This window comes from Bufo bufo, chromosome 5 (assembly GCF_905171765.1).
Source record: "Bufo bufo chromosome 5, aBufBuf1.1, whole genome shotgun sequence".
NCBI lineage: Eukaryota > Metazoa > Chordata > Amphibia > Anura > Bufonidae > Bufo > Bufo bufo.
The window spans coordinates 85,840,400-85,856,420 of record NC_053393.1 but is presented as its reverse complement, the minus strand read 5'-3'; the positions used below and the strand labels follow the sequence as shown (position 1 = coordinate 85,856,420).

At 44.4% G+C, this 16,021-nt stretch overlaps 1 protein-coding gene across 1 annotated transcript in view; it reads left to right on the top strand.

Moving 5' to 3' along the window:
• The window catches only part of DECR1 (2,4-dienoyl-CoA reductase 1), a 103,817-nt gene that overhangs the window by 61,446 nt on the left and 26,350 nt on the right, over positions 1-16,021 (top strand). Inside the window, exon 5 of the mRNA XM_040432576.1 lies at positions 9,691-9,838. Coding sequence (XP_040288510.1) covers positions 9,691-9,838 — 148 coding nt within the window. The remainder of the gene's footprint in view (positions 1-9,690; positions 9,839-16,021) is intronic.

The following is a 16,021-nucleotide window of genomic DNA, read 5'->3' as shown; positions in this document are numbered from 1 at the left end:
TATTTATTTTTTAATTCTGTCTCTGAGTGGGGATGCACCTAAAATGTGAATTTCAGACCCCCTCCATGATTTCTAATTGGGAGAACTTGCAAGATTGCAGGGTGTTCAAATACTTCTGTTTCTCACTATATATATATATAATGTATATATATGGGCGATATGGCCTAAAATCTATATCGCAATATATTCTATATTTCGGGGGGGGGTTAAACTTTTTTTTTTTACTTTTTATTTAATAACTATTAGCCTCCATAGTGGCTAGAACTCTTGTCCTATTAGGGTGAATAGGACCTCACACTCTCCCTGCTGCCCTGTGCATAGTGCACACAGGAGCAGGGAGCTGACTATGGCAGCTAGGGCTTGAGTAGCGTCCTGGCTGTCATGGTAACCGATCGGAGCCCTGCGGTTACACTGCTGGGGCTCCGATCAGAAGCTGCCACCCTGGGGCCACTGCCACCAATGATTTAATCGTGTGGAGGGGTGGGCCCGCAATTAATGTAATACTTAGAAGAGGGCGAGTAGAAGGGAGGGTCTGTGGCCACTGCGCCACCAATGAATATAGTTAATATGCCTGAATACAAACGTAGCCTGCATGTGCCGGCCATATCCCATACCTGGCCTCTATTATTGCGCGCTGTGATCCGCCGCAATTAACCCCTCAGGTCCTGAGGGGTTAATTGCGGCGGATCACGGCGTGCAGTAATAGAGGCCAGGTATGGAATATAGCCGGCATATGCAGGCTACGTTTGTATTCAGGCATATTAACTATATTCATTGGTGGCGCAGTGGCCACAGTCCCTCCTCCTCCTACTCTGTTCTCATTGGTGGCGGAGTGGCCACAGTCCCTCCCCTCCTCCTCCTAGTCTGTTCTCATTGGTGGTCAGCGGCAGCCGCACACAGTGGGGAGGGAGGGACTCCCTCCTTCTCCACTGTGCCGGCTCAGGAGAATATGGTGCCAGTTGAGAGCGGCGCATGCCATGTTCTACTGCGATATAAACTAAATCTCTATCGTTGGCCAAATTTATATAGTTTATATTGCATATCGTCTATATCGCCCACCCCTAATTATATATATATATATATATATATATATATATATATATAGCCTGGGTTATTTGCTTATCTATATCTTAAATGGCATCTGTCAGCAGATTTGTATTTATGACACTGGCTGACCTGTTACATGTGCACTTGGCAGCTGAAGGCATCTGTGTTGGCCCCATGTTCATATGTGCCCGCATTGCTGAGAAATATGAAGTTTTTGTATATGCAAATAGCTTCAGGAGCAATGGGGGCTTTGCCGTTACACCTAAAGGCTCTGCTCTCTCTCTTCCACACTTTTATTGACAGTGCCAGGCAGTGAAAACGTCATCACACTTGGTCTTGTCAGTCAAAGTCGAGAGGACGCGGCAGTTGCAGGGAGAGCAGAACCTCTAAGTGTAACAACAACGCCCCTGTTGCTCCTAGACTCTAATTTGCATACATTAAAACATTATTTTTCCCAGCAATGCGGGCAGATATGATCATGGGGCCAACACAGATGCCTTCAGCTGCCAAGCGCACATATAACAGGTCAGCCAGTGTCATAGGTACAAATCTGCTGACAGATGTCTTTTTAAGGGGTTCTCCAGCTTTCAAACACTTTTGGGCAGCCCCATCGCCAGCTGTATCTGTGGAGGGAATCATACTTACCTGCTCCCCTCTGCTCGGTCTGACTTGTCACTAGGGTGACACGTGACCACAGCAGGCCAGTCATTGGCTGCAGCAGCGCATATGATCCCTATCCATCACGGAAGTTGACAAGCGGCACCTTAGGGGTTAACTGCCACGGATCGCAGCGTCCTGTCATAGAGGTTGGGTGCCGGCTATGTGATTCTGCCGCTGGCACCCGCCTCCTGTATTTGTATTAAAAGGTTACTTATCTTCATTGGTGGCGCAGTGCGCCCCCTTCCCCCAGCACTAAAAACATTGGTGGCGCAGTGCGCCCCCCCAGTATTATAATCCTTGGTGGCAGTGGCCACAGGGTCCCCTCCTCCTCATTGGGGGTGCAGTGGCAGCTTCTGATCGGAGCCCCAGCAGTGTAATCCTGGGGCTCCGATCAGTTACCATCATGGCAGCCAGGATGCTACTGAAGTACTGGCTGCCATGGTAACCTCCCTGCTGCTGTGTGTACTATGCACAGGGCAACAGGGAGCGTGTGAATCCTATTCACCCTGATAGAGATCTATTAGGGTGAATATGACAAGGGATGAAAATATCCCAGGTTCTAGTCCCTAAGGGGGGGAAATAGTTATTAAATAAAAAAGTTAAAAAAAAATATATTAAGTTTAAATCACCTCCTTTCCCAATTTTATATAAAATGTATGAACAATAAATAAATAAACATATTACATATAGCCTCGCCCAAAAAAGTGCAAACTTTAAAAATATAAAAAAGTATCTCCTATGCGGTCAATGCCGTAACAGAAAAAAAAAAAAAACTGCGCGATTTGCCATTTTTTTGTCTCATTGTCCCCCCCAAAATTTTTGGGGTATTATTGTTCGATTATGGGCCGGACTTTCCATAAAATGCAGAATGCACGCTGCTTTTTTGGTGTTTTATTTTCTTTGCATGGTATCGAGCATCACAATACTTTTATGGTATCTAAAGCAAATCAAAATTTTGGTATTGCAACAACCCTAGACTGGAGCACTGTGGACCAAAAAAGCTGAACCCAGCGGTGAGGAGCAGGGAAGTAATGCTTTCCTCCACAAATCCAGTTGGGGGGTGGGGGCTGCTGGGTCTTACTGCTTGGAAGCCCAATGGAGTGACCTACAAGCTTCTGTTCACATTCGCATCATGGTGTCCATTTATAACGGAAGTCCTGACACGGTGACTTATCTCATGCAGTTCTAATACACTGAAATGCAGAGTAGGCGAGAAAACTCTGATACAACCGACCATCAGTCTGCTCATTCAACGAGTACCGCAGCTCCTGTCACCGAAACAGGGCAAAATAACAATTTGAGATTTGCATACTGATTGTGCAGCACCTGCCCGGTCAGTATGTAAAGAAGGAATGGCTATACCTGCTCATGTTCTGTATTTTATCCCGTATTCTGTGTATGGGAACACTTTTCACGTTATACAGTTCAGGCTGATCCATACCTTACCATGAGACCGTTGAACAAGAGCCATGGTAAATCCCTATTCTAATATATTCTGCCATTTATAAATTGTCACAAAGCTGGACAACAGCCAGTGTTGACCATGGGCGGACTTTCCATATGCCCAAGGGGCCGCCCAAACCCTCCTCATGGCCGCTGGCCAGGTACAGTACATAATTATCTGATGCTCTCAGCTAGGAGCATAAGGGACTTATGGCCAGCAGCCGCAGGTGACCTCCTGAATTCAACTGTATCAACATCCTCAATTTTTTGCTGCGCTGTAGTATTTGGTTCTGCTGGGGCAGTATGTTATGCTGCACTGTGGTATTTGGTTCTGCTGGGGCAGTATTTTATGCTGCACTGTGGTATTTGGTTCTGCTGGGGCAGAATTTTATGCTGCTCTGTGGTATTTGGTTCTGCTGGGGAAGTATTTTATGCTGCACTGTGGTATCTGGTTCTGCTGGGGCAGTATTTTATGCTGCACTGTGGTATTTGGTTCTGCTTGGTCAGTATGTTATGCTGCACTGCGGTATTTGGTTCTGCTTGGTCAGTATGTTATGCTGCACTGTGGTATCTGGTTCTGCTGGGGCAATATTTTATGCTGCACTGTGGTATCTGGTTCTGCTGGGGCAGTATTTTATGCTGCACTGTGGTATCTGGTTCTGCTGGGGCAGTATGTTATGCTGCACTGTGGTATCTGGTTCTGCTCGGGCAGTATTTTATGCTGCACTGTGGTATCTGGTTCTGCTGGGGCAGTATTTTATGCTGCACTGCGGTATTTGGTTCTGTTGGGGCAGAATTTTATGCTGCTCTGTGGTATTTGATTCTTCTGGGGCAGTACTGTATTTTGTGGTGCTCTGTGGTATTTGGTTCTGCTTGGTCAGTATGTTATGCTGCACTGTGGTATCTGGTTCTGCTGGGGCAGTATTTTATGCTGCACTGTGGTATCTGGTTCTGCTGGGGCAGTATTGTATGCTGCACTGTGGTATTTGATTCTTCTGGGGCAGTATTTTATGCTGCTCTGTGGTATTTGGTTCTGCTGGGGCAGTATGTTATGCTGCACTGTGGTATCTGGTTCTGCTGGGGCAGTACTGTATTTTGTGGTGCTCTGTGGTATTTGTTTCTGCTTGGTCAGTATGTTATGCTGCACTGTGGTATCTGGTTCTGCTGGGGCAGTATTTTATGCTGCACTGTGGTATCTGGTTCTGCTGGGGCAGTATTTTATGCTGCACTGTGGTATTTGGTTCTGCTGGGGCAGTATTTTATGCTGCACTGTGGTATCTGGTTCTGCTGGGGCAGTATTGTATGCTGCACTGTGGTATTTGATTCTTCTGGGGCAGTATTTTATGCTGCTCTGTGGTATTTGGTTCTGCTCGGGCAGAATTTTATGCTGCACTGTGGTATGTGGTTCTGCTGGGGCAGTATTGTATGCTGCACTGTGTTATTTGATTCTTCTGGGGCAGTATTTTATGCTGCTCTGTGGTATTTGGTTCTGCTGGGGCAGTATGTTATGCTGCACTGTGGTATCTGGTTCTGCTGGGGCAGTATTTTATGCTGCACTGTGGTATCTGGTTCTGCTGGGGCAGTATTTTATGCTGCACTGTGGTATTTGGTTCTGCTGGGGCAGTATTTTATGCTGCACTGTGGTATCTGGTTCTGCTGGGGCAGTATTGTATGCTGCACTGTGTTATTTGATTCTTCTGGGGCAGTATTTTATGCTGCTCTGTGGTATTTGGTTCTGCTGGGGCAGTATGTTATGCTGCACTGTGGTATCTGGTTCTGCTGGGGCAGTATTTTATGCTGCACTGTGGTATCTGGTTCTGCTGGGGCAGTATTTTATGCTGCACTGTGGTATTTGGTTCTGCTGGGGCAGTATTTTATGCTGCACTGTGGTATCTGGTTCTGCTGGGGCAGTATTGTATGCTGCACTGTGGTATTTGATTCTTCTGGGGCAGTATTTTATGCTGCTCTGTGGTATTTGGTTCTGCTCGGGCAGTATTTTATGCTGCAATGTGGTATCTGGTTCTGCTGGGGCAGTATTTTATGCTGCACTGTGGTATCTGGTTTTGCTGGGGCAGTATTTTATGCTGCACTGTGGTATTTGATTCTTCTGGGGCAGTACTGTATTTTGTTGTCCTCTGTAGTGTTTGGTTCTGCTGGGGCAGTATTTTATGCTGCAATGTGGTATCTGGTGCTGCTGGGGCAGTATTTTGTGCCGCTCTATGGCATTGCTGGCCTCCGCCTACTTCTGTTGTCCATTGTGTTGGTCATGTCTGCTTGTATTACCCGCCTTCTGTAAATTTGAACTCGTCTACAACTTGGGGCCACCTTCCGATTTTTTACATTGCACCCTTTCAGTTCCCAGTCTGCCCCTGGTATTGACTCCAATATTGCTTCCACAGTGGCTGTTACTTAGCTTTCCTGTTGTCCAGCTGGTAAATTTTTTATTTTTTTTTAAAGGGTCATCATTGCTTTCGCAGCTGTATTTGCTTCATCGGGTTTCTAAAACTCTGCTGATTCTACATAAAATTGGGGTCCGTGTGGATTCCCATTTTATTCACTAACATTGAACCTGAAGGTACCATTCATATATTCTGGTCATGCGCTGGCCTAGATAAGGTCAGGTCTAGTCTTTTAACTCACTTTTTTTTTAGTTTACAGAATTGGGCTCCCTCTTTCCCCTCTGGTTTGGGTTCGGTGGATGATGTAGCTGCGGACGACTATGTGAAACCTGCTTTACGACACATTCTGTATGAAGCCAGAAACTTATTAGCAAAACACATGCTTAGGGCTCATGCACCCGGCCGTGGCCATATTGCGGCCTGCAAACAGCGGACCCACAATACACGGGCACGACCGTTGTTCTGGTCCTCATCTGAGCCATTCACTTCAATGGGCCCGCAAAAGATGCGGACAGCACTCCATGTGCTATCCGTTGCTCCGTTCCGTGGCCTTCAAAAAAATATATAACCTGTCCTATTCTTCTCCGTTTTGCAGACAAGAATAGGCATTTCTACCATGGCCCGCCTGTTCCGTTCCGCAAATTGTGGAAGGCACACGGGCCTTCTGTGTTTTGCGGATCCGCAATTTGCGGACCGCAAAAAATGGAACGGTTGTGTGCATGTGGCCTCAGGCTGAATAGAACTTCTCAAGGACTCAAGTGTCATCGTGGCAGTGGATTCTAGCGTGGGATATTTCCATTCCTGTAATAAAGTACGGTAGTGCGGTCATATAATGGTGTGCCAGTTGTGCATAGCCCCAGTAGGGTTGCCCATTTTGAGACCATGTGGGAGATTTATTTATAGTGTTATAGGCTGGATAAATGTACGGGTCACAAATTGGGCCAAACTTATTAGAATGGCACATGTGGTAATACATTTGGTGCAACTCACTAGGAATGATCCACTTCTTTTCCTTATCTGCCAAAAATTGTGCATTTAATGACTCCTCCAACTCATACACCTTACTCTCTACACTTTCAGAAGTGTCAAGGTAAGAGTAAAATGTGCCAACAGCACGTCATAAATGCATTTCCTGCCATGTACTCCATCTGTGGGCAGTTTGCAATGCAATTCATGCAGAATTAACTTGTGTCCAACATGCATATGTTTAAAGGGCATCTGTCAGCAGTTTTGTACCTATGAAACTGGCTGCTGAAGGCATCTGTGTTCGGTCCCATGTTCATTTGTACCTGCATTGCTAAGAATAATGATGTTTTAATATATGCAAATCAGCCTCTAGGAGCAACGGGGGCGTTGACATTACACCTAGAAGCTCTGCTCTCTCTGCAACTGCAGTACCCTCTGCACTCTGACAAGGCCAGGTAAGCGTAATCACATTCTCACTGCCTGGCCCTGTCAATCAAAGTGGAGAGGTCTCAGCAGTACAGAGAGAGCAGAGCCTCTAAGTGTAATGGTAACGCCCCCGTTGCTCCTAGAGGCTCATTTGCATATATAAAAACGTTTTTTTACTCAGCAATGCGGGCACATATGAAGATGGGACCAACACAGATGTCTTCAGCTGCCAAGCGCACATGTAACAGGTCAGCCAGTGTCATAGGGACAGATCTGCTGACAGATGCCCTTTAAACTATTTTTAACTGAAATCACGTAACGCCTTTTGGGCATTGTTGCCTTTTTCCGGTATCAGAACTTAGAGGGGTATTCCAGTAAGAACACATTGTTAGATTGATGGGGGTCTGACCACTAGGAATGGGGTGTTGGGTGATCCAACTCCAGGCCACCAGAACTGCATTACGGCCATGTACCCATATATAGCCACCTGAAAGCATCCATACTGTGATGTGGTTCTGTACATGGACTACAGTGGCACGTATATGAGCGCTTCTAATTGTTTTGACATGGTAAGGCTTCATAAAATTTCATTAAGTTTTGTAAATGGGTCACAACACACTGTGAACTATATTGGGCATCCAATCTAGCGGAGATCCCCCAGGCTTTTCCGAAGATCATTAGAATTAAAAAGCCCTCCAGCCCACTGGGACCTTAAACTCATTCTAGGCACATTTCATTATAGCATATTAGATCGTAACTTAGTTTCTGGATGTGTATATCTGTAAGCTGGGAACACTACTTTATATCGATCGTAAAGAGAATAAATCACTTTACCCAGAAGATGCGGCTTCGCCAGGCAGCGCTCCCGCTGTCACGGTCTGCTTCTGCATTTAGACGGTGTGTAAGGAAAAGTGAAGGTTTTCTACATAGCCGAAAATGTCCCAGGTTTATGTTGTAACCCGTACCTGCCCTTGTAGCCCAACCACCTAGTGAACCACTCATCAGGGGGAACATGGAGGAGAACTAACGTGCACATTTATTGGAGGAATTGTTTGCCCACATCTAGACTTTAAACAGGTTATACCATGAATAATGTGCAAAATGGAAATCAGACATCATATAGTACATGACAACCTCTTTCTTATAAAGCTAGAACCAGCCCTGTACCTCACATGGATCCAGAGATGTCCACATGCATTGCTCCAATTGTTCTACTAGATTTATTTCAAGCTGTCCGCTCAAGGGTTGTGCCCTTTCTGGTGCAGCTGGTGGCTGTTGAAGGATGGAACTGAGCATGTGCTTCCATCTCAGTGAGCAGGACAGAGAAATTAGAAAAAGAGCAAACAGCAGGTGGCGCTATACAGATAGAGGTAATTAATTAACTCAGTGGCTACATTAAGGGGCACATTTATTAAGACAAGCGTTTTAGACGCCAGTCTTAATAAAGGCCCTGTGCTGGCGGTGGATCCACGGAAGGTATGAAGAGGCGCTGGCGTCTCCATAACTTCGGCGCATCCAGCTCCAGTACTAAATGTAAGACCGCTTCCAAGCTGTCTTTATTTAGACATTTTCTACGCCTAAACCAGGCATAGAGAATGATGAATGAGATGGGCCTGCTAACCCTTTCCCACCCCAAATTTTAGACCTGGTGAGAGCGGGGGGTGAAGTCGCAGAACTGCTGCGCCGCCATCTGCGCCTGAAATACAAATACACCTAATTTAGGCATATTTCAGATTGATAAGTGACCCCCTCAATTTTTAATTACATACAATTACAAAAGTATTCAGATCCAAGTTCTAGTTAGAAAACTGGAATATGTTTCGTGGGACAACCCCTTTAAGGCTGTCACACTTGTTGGAAATTTTCCACCATGATTTTGACTCCATTTTGTGGCAGAATTCGCATCTGTAAATCCACAAATCCACCATATATAGAGATTGGAAAATCCACAGCATATAAATGTGCATTGCTTTCCACCAGTATGTAAATGGGTTTTCTGCCTTGTTCTATATGTTGTTTCTGATTTTCACTTCTGAATTGCGTACCAATCGTGTGCAACAGTTATGAAGTGTGAGCTTGGCCTAAGACAGGCCTCAGGATCAGTACTTATTCACTGTATTTTTTGCATCGATAATGTACATAAAATGTGGTTGAAAGATGGACATTCCTGAAGCAGCCGGTCTTATGGATGTGAGGCATGGACTATAGATGAAGGAAAACTAGTAACCATTGAAATAAAGGTTCTGAGAAGAATGCGTGGACCAGTAAATGACCGTGGCACATACCAAAGTACAATAAAGAAATGTGAAAAATATCAGTGTGCAGAGGATGGATAGGAGCAGAATATCAAAACAGGCCTTGAGGGGAAATTGTACAATTTCATACTGAAACCTAGTCTTGTTGAGAAGATGTGGTAGGTTGTGATGGTAGAAAGGTGAAGTAGGAGAACAGGGGAGCCATGACGTATAATAGTCTTTTGGCATCACATGGACTATTACTGGTGGGGGGGTAACAGTCCCTCTGGTAAGGGCTGTGTTCTTTACATAGAGTCCTGATATGTTTCATGTGGATCATGAAGTTGCTCCTATAATGTACCTTGTGGTGTTTCTGTGGGTACTTTGATAACAGCAGTTACCACCATGAATTCTCATTTACTTGGAGCAGAATTAATACATTTATTTAATTTTTTTTATAAACTTATTGAAGTTTGATTTGTGCTGAGGTTCTTCTTTATGTTCTCTCTTGTCAGGTTGTAATTAACAATGCAGCCGGGAACTTTATCTCTCCTTCCGAAAGACTTTCTCCCAATGCCTGGAGAACCATCACTGACATCGTTCTTAATGGCACAGCTTACGTAACGCTTGAGGTCGGGAAAGAGCTAATTAAAGCAGGAAAAGGTAAGCCACATGTCGACCTTGATTTGACTTGACCTTTACCTGCTGTGAAAGATCTCGACACTTCCAGCCCCAACATTTTTCTCATCTGCTCTTAGCTTTACATTGCGGATGTTATATTGCACCCATTACGTTGTTCTCTTAAGAACTCATTAATTTGTTTAGGATTTTTTTTTTTGCTCATCAGAAATTAATTGACATAGAGGATTGTGTAGAGGATAATGGCAATTCATAAGGTATAAAAATAATGGAGCGCATTACAGATAAAACGTACTGCTGTTTGCATGTTGAATGGTGTGTTTGAGGTTTATAAGTAAGTTTTAACACCCGTTTAACATTGACCTCCACAGTACCCCGCACCCTTAGCACTGATCTGCACAGTGGCTCGTACCATTTACAGTGACCCTCCACAGCGATCTACCCCTTAACAGTGACCTTCACAGGGCCCTGCCCCCTTAACATTGACCTCCACAGCATTCTATACCCTTAACAGTGACCTCCACAGCAGCCCTCCCCTAAAGGGGTTGTCCAGGCTTTTAATATTAATATCCTTAGGATAGGTCATCAATTACAGATCGGTGGGGGTCCGACACCCAGCACCCCCGCCGATCAGCTGTATGAGGAGACGGCGCACGCAGTGCTCACATGCCGTCTCTCCCTGCTCACCGCTGCTGTCTATGGCAAAGCAGCAGTGAACAGGAAGAGAGACGGGAGGCGGCACATGCACACTTCGTGCACCGTCTCCTCATAACTGATCGGGGGGGTGCCAGCTGTCGGACCCTCGCCGATCTGATATTGATGACCTATCATGAGGATAGCAATATAAAAGGACCGGCACTCACCCGTAGTAGCTTTTCAATGCTGAATTTATTGGTCACATATCATAAGTGACACGTTTCGGCACTGAGCGTGCCTTCATCAGACTATACATACATATTAACGATACATTCCTTTAAATAGACTGCCAAAATACAAAGGAATTGATGTCATAGAAGAAACCCCTTTCCCCAAGTGAAACAATAGAAAATAATTGCATGGATACATACATAAAGAGATGCACGCAGAACTAATAGGTAGACAATATAAATTCAAAATACAAATGTGATCGCACTCTATATCCAGCATTCTGCCCTGCCTCTATGCTGGATGAGGCATTGGTGTACATTTTGGCCAAAGCGTAATAAGCCACTCACCACGTCAAGGTCGCCTCTATGGAGTGGTCCCTAACACTAGTTCCTACCTGTTTATGGGCCATGACAGCCACACAAAGTCCAGGGAATGCAGGGGCAGCATGCACGCCAAGCACACTCTGCTTTTAACCCCGTCCGGTGCCATTAGTGCTGGTTGCAGAGTGCTATCACATTTGTATTTTGCGTTTGTATATGTATTTCGCCATAGTGATGTGCACCTATATACAGGGTTGTGCTGACTCAATCACCCACATTTTTCTTTGTAGTAGATATTGGAGGCGTGGCGATCTCCATGCAGTCATGCACACCTGACCAGTCAATCTGTCCTGGAGGCTGGTTTTAAAGTCAGTATAAAACTGAGTCTGCTTATATCGCACCTACCAGTAGCCATTTGGCTCCAGGAGAAGTATATAGTGGGCTCAGCATGCATGTTGGTACTTGCATCCCTGGATCCGATGAAAGCTGTAATGGCACCGGACGGGGTTAAAAGCAGAGTGTGCTTGGCGTGCATGCTGCACCTGCATTCCCTGGACTTTGTGTGGCTGTCATGGCCCATGAACAGGTAGGAACTAGTGTTAGGGACCACTCATGAGGCAACCTTGACGTGGTGAGTGGCTTATTACGCTTTGGCCAAAATGTACACCAATGCCTCATCCAGCATAGAGGCAGGGCAGAGTGCTGGTTGCAGAGTGCTATTGCATTTGTGTTTTGCGTTTGTATATGTATTTCGCCATAGTGATGTGCACCACATACAGGGTTGTGCTGACTCAATCACCCACATTTTTTGTTTGTAGACATTATAAATCGGCTGGATAAAGTCCATGTATTCATAGTAATATTGTGTTTCAACTCCGCTAAAAGAGAAACATTTAGAGCAATGTTAGGCACTTGATTCATGGGAAACCACATACATCGTAATGACGGTTGAGGCCTCTTGGTTTCCTCGTTTGCAACCGGTGGATCCAATAAGCCTCTCTTTTCAATAACATTTTATTTCTGTCACCTCCCTGGCGAGGTAGTGAGACTCCCCATACCATACCATTTTCACCAGCAGAAACATGCTATAGCACAATTACGTTATTGGATCCACAGGTTGCAAACGATGTATGTGGTTTCCTATGAATCAAGTGCCTAACATTGCTCTATATGCTTCTCTTTTAGCAAGGTTGAAACACAATATTACTATGAATACATGGACTTTATCCAGCCGATTTATATTGTCTACCTATTAGTTCTGCGTGCATCTCTTTATGTATGTATCCATGCAATTGTTTTCTATTGTTTCACTTGGGAAGTTTTTTGTTTTTTTTCTTAAATGAAGTCAGTTCCTTTGTATTTTGGCGGTTTTATTTAAAGGAATGTTTTGTTATTATGTATGCATAGTCTGATGAAGGCACGCTCAGTGCTGAAACGCGTCACTTATGATATGTGACCAATAAATTCAGCATTCAAAAAGCTACAAAAAAGAGTAACTGTGCCACGCCCCCTTAATATAAGACCCCCACAGCACCCCGTCCCCTCAATATGTGACCTCCATAGCACCATGCCCTTTTAACAGTGACCTCTAACAGTGAGTTGTTATGGAAATCTGGTGTAACTGTGTATGTCAAGACTGAAGGACCTGCGAGTTTCTATTGGATAATAAGGGTCATGTGACTGTTTGAATGGCAGTTATAATGTGAGAATTCTATTACTGGCTAATAATTTTCTTGGGGAATATCTCGGGTACATTGCATCCTAGAGAGCTGAGACCCAGTCTAACACCTTCCCGGACACCTGATGTACCTGTGTGCCAAATTTGGAGCAGATCTGTCCAGTCGTTTGGCTGTGCATAAAGAACAGACAGACAGGCAACAGACAGAAATTCATTTTTATATATTTTGTGAGACGAGCAGGATGACCCGGCTTCACATGGGTTTATTTCCACTATTTCATATAATATTTGTGTGTGAGGTTAAAAGATATCCACAATGTCCACTATAACAGTGACCACTACAGCACCCCTCCCCCTTAATGGTGACCGCCACAGCAGTCCACCCCTTTAACAGTGTCCTCCACAGTGCCCCACCCCATTAACTGTGACCTCCCCCATAACAATGTTCTCCACAGGTCTTGTCCCCTTAAAACTGACCCTCCACAGCAACCCGCCCTCTTAACAGTGACCTGCACAGAGCCCATCCCCTTAAAGGATAACTGTCATATTTTCATCCAAATTTTTTTTCTTGCATATGTTACTGCTGCAGCAGCATTATGCATAAAACAATCTTTAGTTTCTTCACTTACCACTGTTTTCCTTGAGTTTTCCCCTTAGTTACGGCTGTTTTGAATCCTACATTATGAGGATCTTCTCAAGATGGCTCCTCTGCTAGTTCTCTGAGGCCAAAACTGCATTCCCTCAGGTCACATACAAACTTGCTGTAGCCAACAGCTTCCTGCCAGCCAATCAGATTGGATTACTGAGAGACACGCCTCCTCACTCTGAAGCCTAATGCAGGCATGAAGTGTGAAGGACCGTCCCTCTGTCTTCTTAGTTGGAGACAGATGAGCCATAGCAACTGTCTTGTAAGGGAGCAGTGGAAAGGGACAGGGGACATTAATGAAAGCTGTTATTATAAGGTAATTACAGATCTTTTGACAATCATTGACAGACTAACTCAGGTATACATGCCCAGCTCTAATAAACTACCAAATAAAAAGAAAATATGACGGTTATCCTTTAACAGTGACCTTCACAGAGCCCACCCCCTTAACAGTAACCTCTACAGCACCTCTCCCCCTTACTTAACACTGACCTTTACAGTGGCCCGCATCCTTTAGAGACCCTCCACAGCGATCTACCCCTTAACAGTAACCTCCACAGGGCCCCCACCCCCTCCACAGTGCCCTGCACAGCAGCCCATGCCCTTTAACATTGACGTGCACACGGCCCCTCCCCTTTGAGTGTCTCTCCCACTGTGCCACGCCCACTTAATATAAGACTTCCACAGCACCCTGCCTCCTAACAGAGAAAAATGGCTGAGTTGTTATGGAAACATGGTTTAACTATGTATGTCAAGACCTGCAAGTTTCTATTGGATAATAAGGGTCATGTGACTGTGTGAATGGCAGTTAGAATGTGAGTGAAGCTGCGAGCTCCTATTGGCTAATATGTTTTTTGGGAATATCTCGGGAACGGTGCCTCCTAGAGAGCTGAGACCCAGTTTAAAGAGGATCTTTCGTCTGTTTAGCCCTAGTCTAATTAGGGTCTTACCTTATAGGGCGGCCCCCACTGATGTCATCGCACTTATTTAAAAAATTTTTAAAGACCTCCCTTCCCCTTTCGTCCGCTGTTGTCCCCGTTGATTTCGGTGCCTTATATTCTAATTAGCCGACTTGGTTATACTAGGCGGAGACTGTAGCGGTTCTCTTCTCCCTGGCTGTGGGCGCATCCAATCAGAGCGCACCGCTCATAGCCCGCGAGGAGCTCATCCGTGGGGGCCGCCCTATAAGGTAAGACCCTAATTAGACTAGGGCTAAACAGATGCAAGGTCCTCTTTAAAACCTTCCCGGACACCTGATGCACCTGTGTGCCAAATTTGGCTCAGATCGGTCCAGCTGTTTGGCCGTGCATAAAGAACAGACAGACAGAAATTCATATATATATATATAAGAGATTACAGATTAACAGTCCATACATTTGATGTTTGCAGAGTGCTTTTGCTTTTATATTCTGCTGCCCTGTATCGAGATCAAAATCACACACATCAGCTCCCATGGTCTTGCAATCTAATCTGGTCATCGCAGATACATGCACCCACACAGGAATTGGCTTTTCAGCAAAGATCTGCCACAACATAATGTATCAGGGTCGCTAAACCATGAAAACTATCATTTATTTCAGATGACAATGCAATAACCGAGCGAAGGCTCATAGCTTTTACAGCAGGAAACGTTTTGATCTGATAAGATGTTTTCTGCAGCACATTGGCCATAATAAAACCCTTACTAACGGAAAAAAAAAATTGTACTGAAGATTAATGAATTGCCCTTTTAAAATAGTTCTGGGTACCAGCGCTGCTTATCAGGATAGATCTATGTTATAGAAACTGATCAAATCAAATGTGGTTAAACTCAGATATATAGAGAAAATGGCAGACAGCGGCGGACGATTCAGTGATTAGAGTCGTGGGTGACAGATGCAGTTTGCAGGAGCTGCCAGAATTTGACAAATCCTGTAAAAGAACAATCGGATTAAGGTGTGAGGATCTTGTTGTAATCTTCTGAGAACATCTCATATTCTGAATGAGAGATGAGAGGAGCCACATTCTGTACGTAACCTCCATTACTGCAGGGTTTGTTGCTCTTTGTCTTTATTGTGGTGAGGGAATTTTTTTTATATTATACTTCTACTCGGATGACGTCCGTTTGCATTCTGTATTTTGCGGAACGGAGCAGCTGGCCCCTAATAGAACAGTCCTATCCTGGTCCGTAATGTGGACAATAATAGGACATTTTCTATTTTTTTTGTGGAACGGAGATACGGAGTACCTTCCATTTTTTTGCGGACCCATTGAAATGAATGGTTCCGTATACGGTCCGCAAAAAAACCCAGACAGGACACTGAAAGATAATAAGTTAGTCACGTTAAAACTGGAAAAACCCTCCCAAAAATGTCACTTTTTTATGGTAGATTTTTAATGTGTGTCTGCAGTAAAACTATTGCATTATTAACCCCTTATCCCCTTTGTGTTCTAGCAGTCATAACTTCTTTAATTTTTTTTTCTTAAAATTTTTTTTTTTTTTTGCGGGATTAGTTGTAGGGTTTTTTAGGAACCATTTTGGGGTATATATAGTGAATTAAATAACTTATTTTATTTTAGGGGAAAGATGAAAAAACAGCAGTTTTTACATTATTTTGTGGAATTAATTTACGGTGTTCATTGTGTGGTAAAAAGAACATAATTTTATTATCTGGGTGACTACAATGGTGATAATGTCACATTTCTATAATTTATTA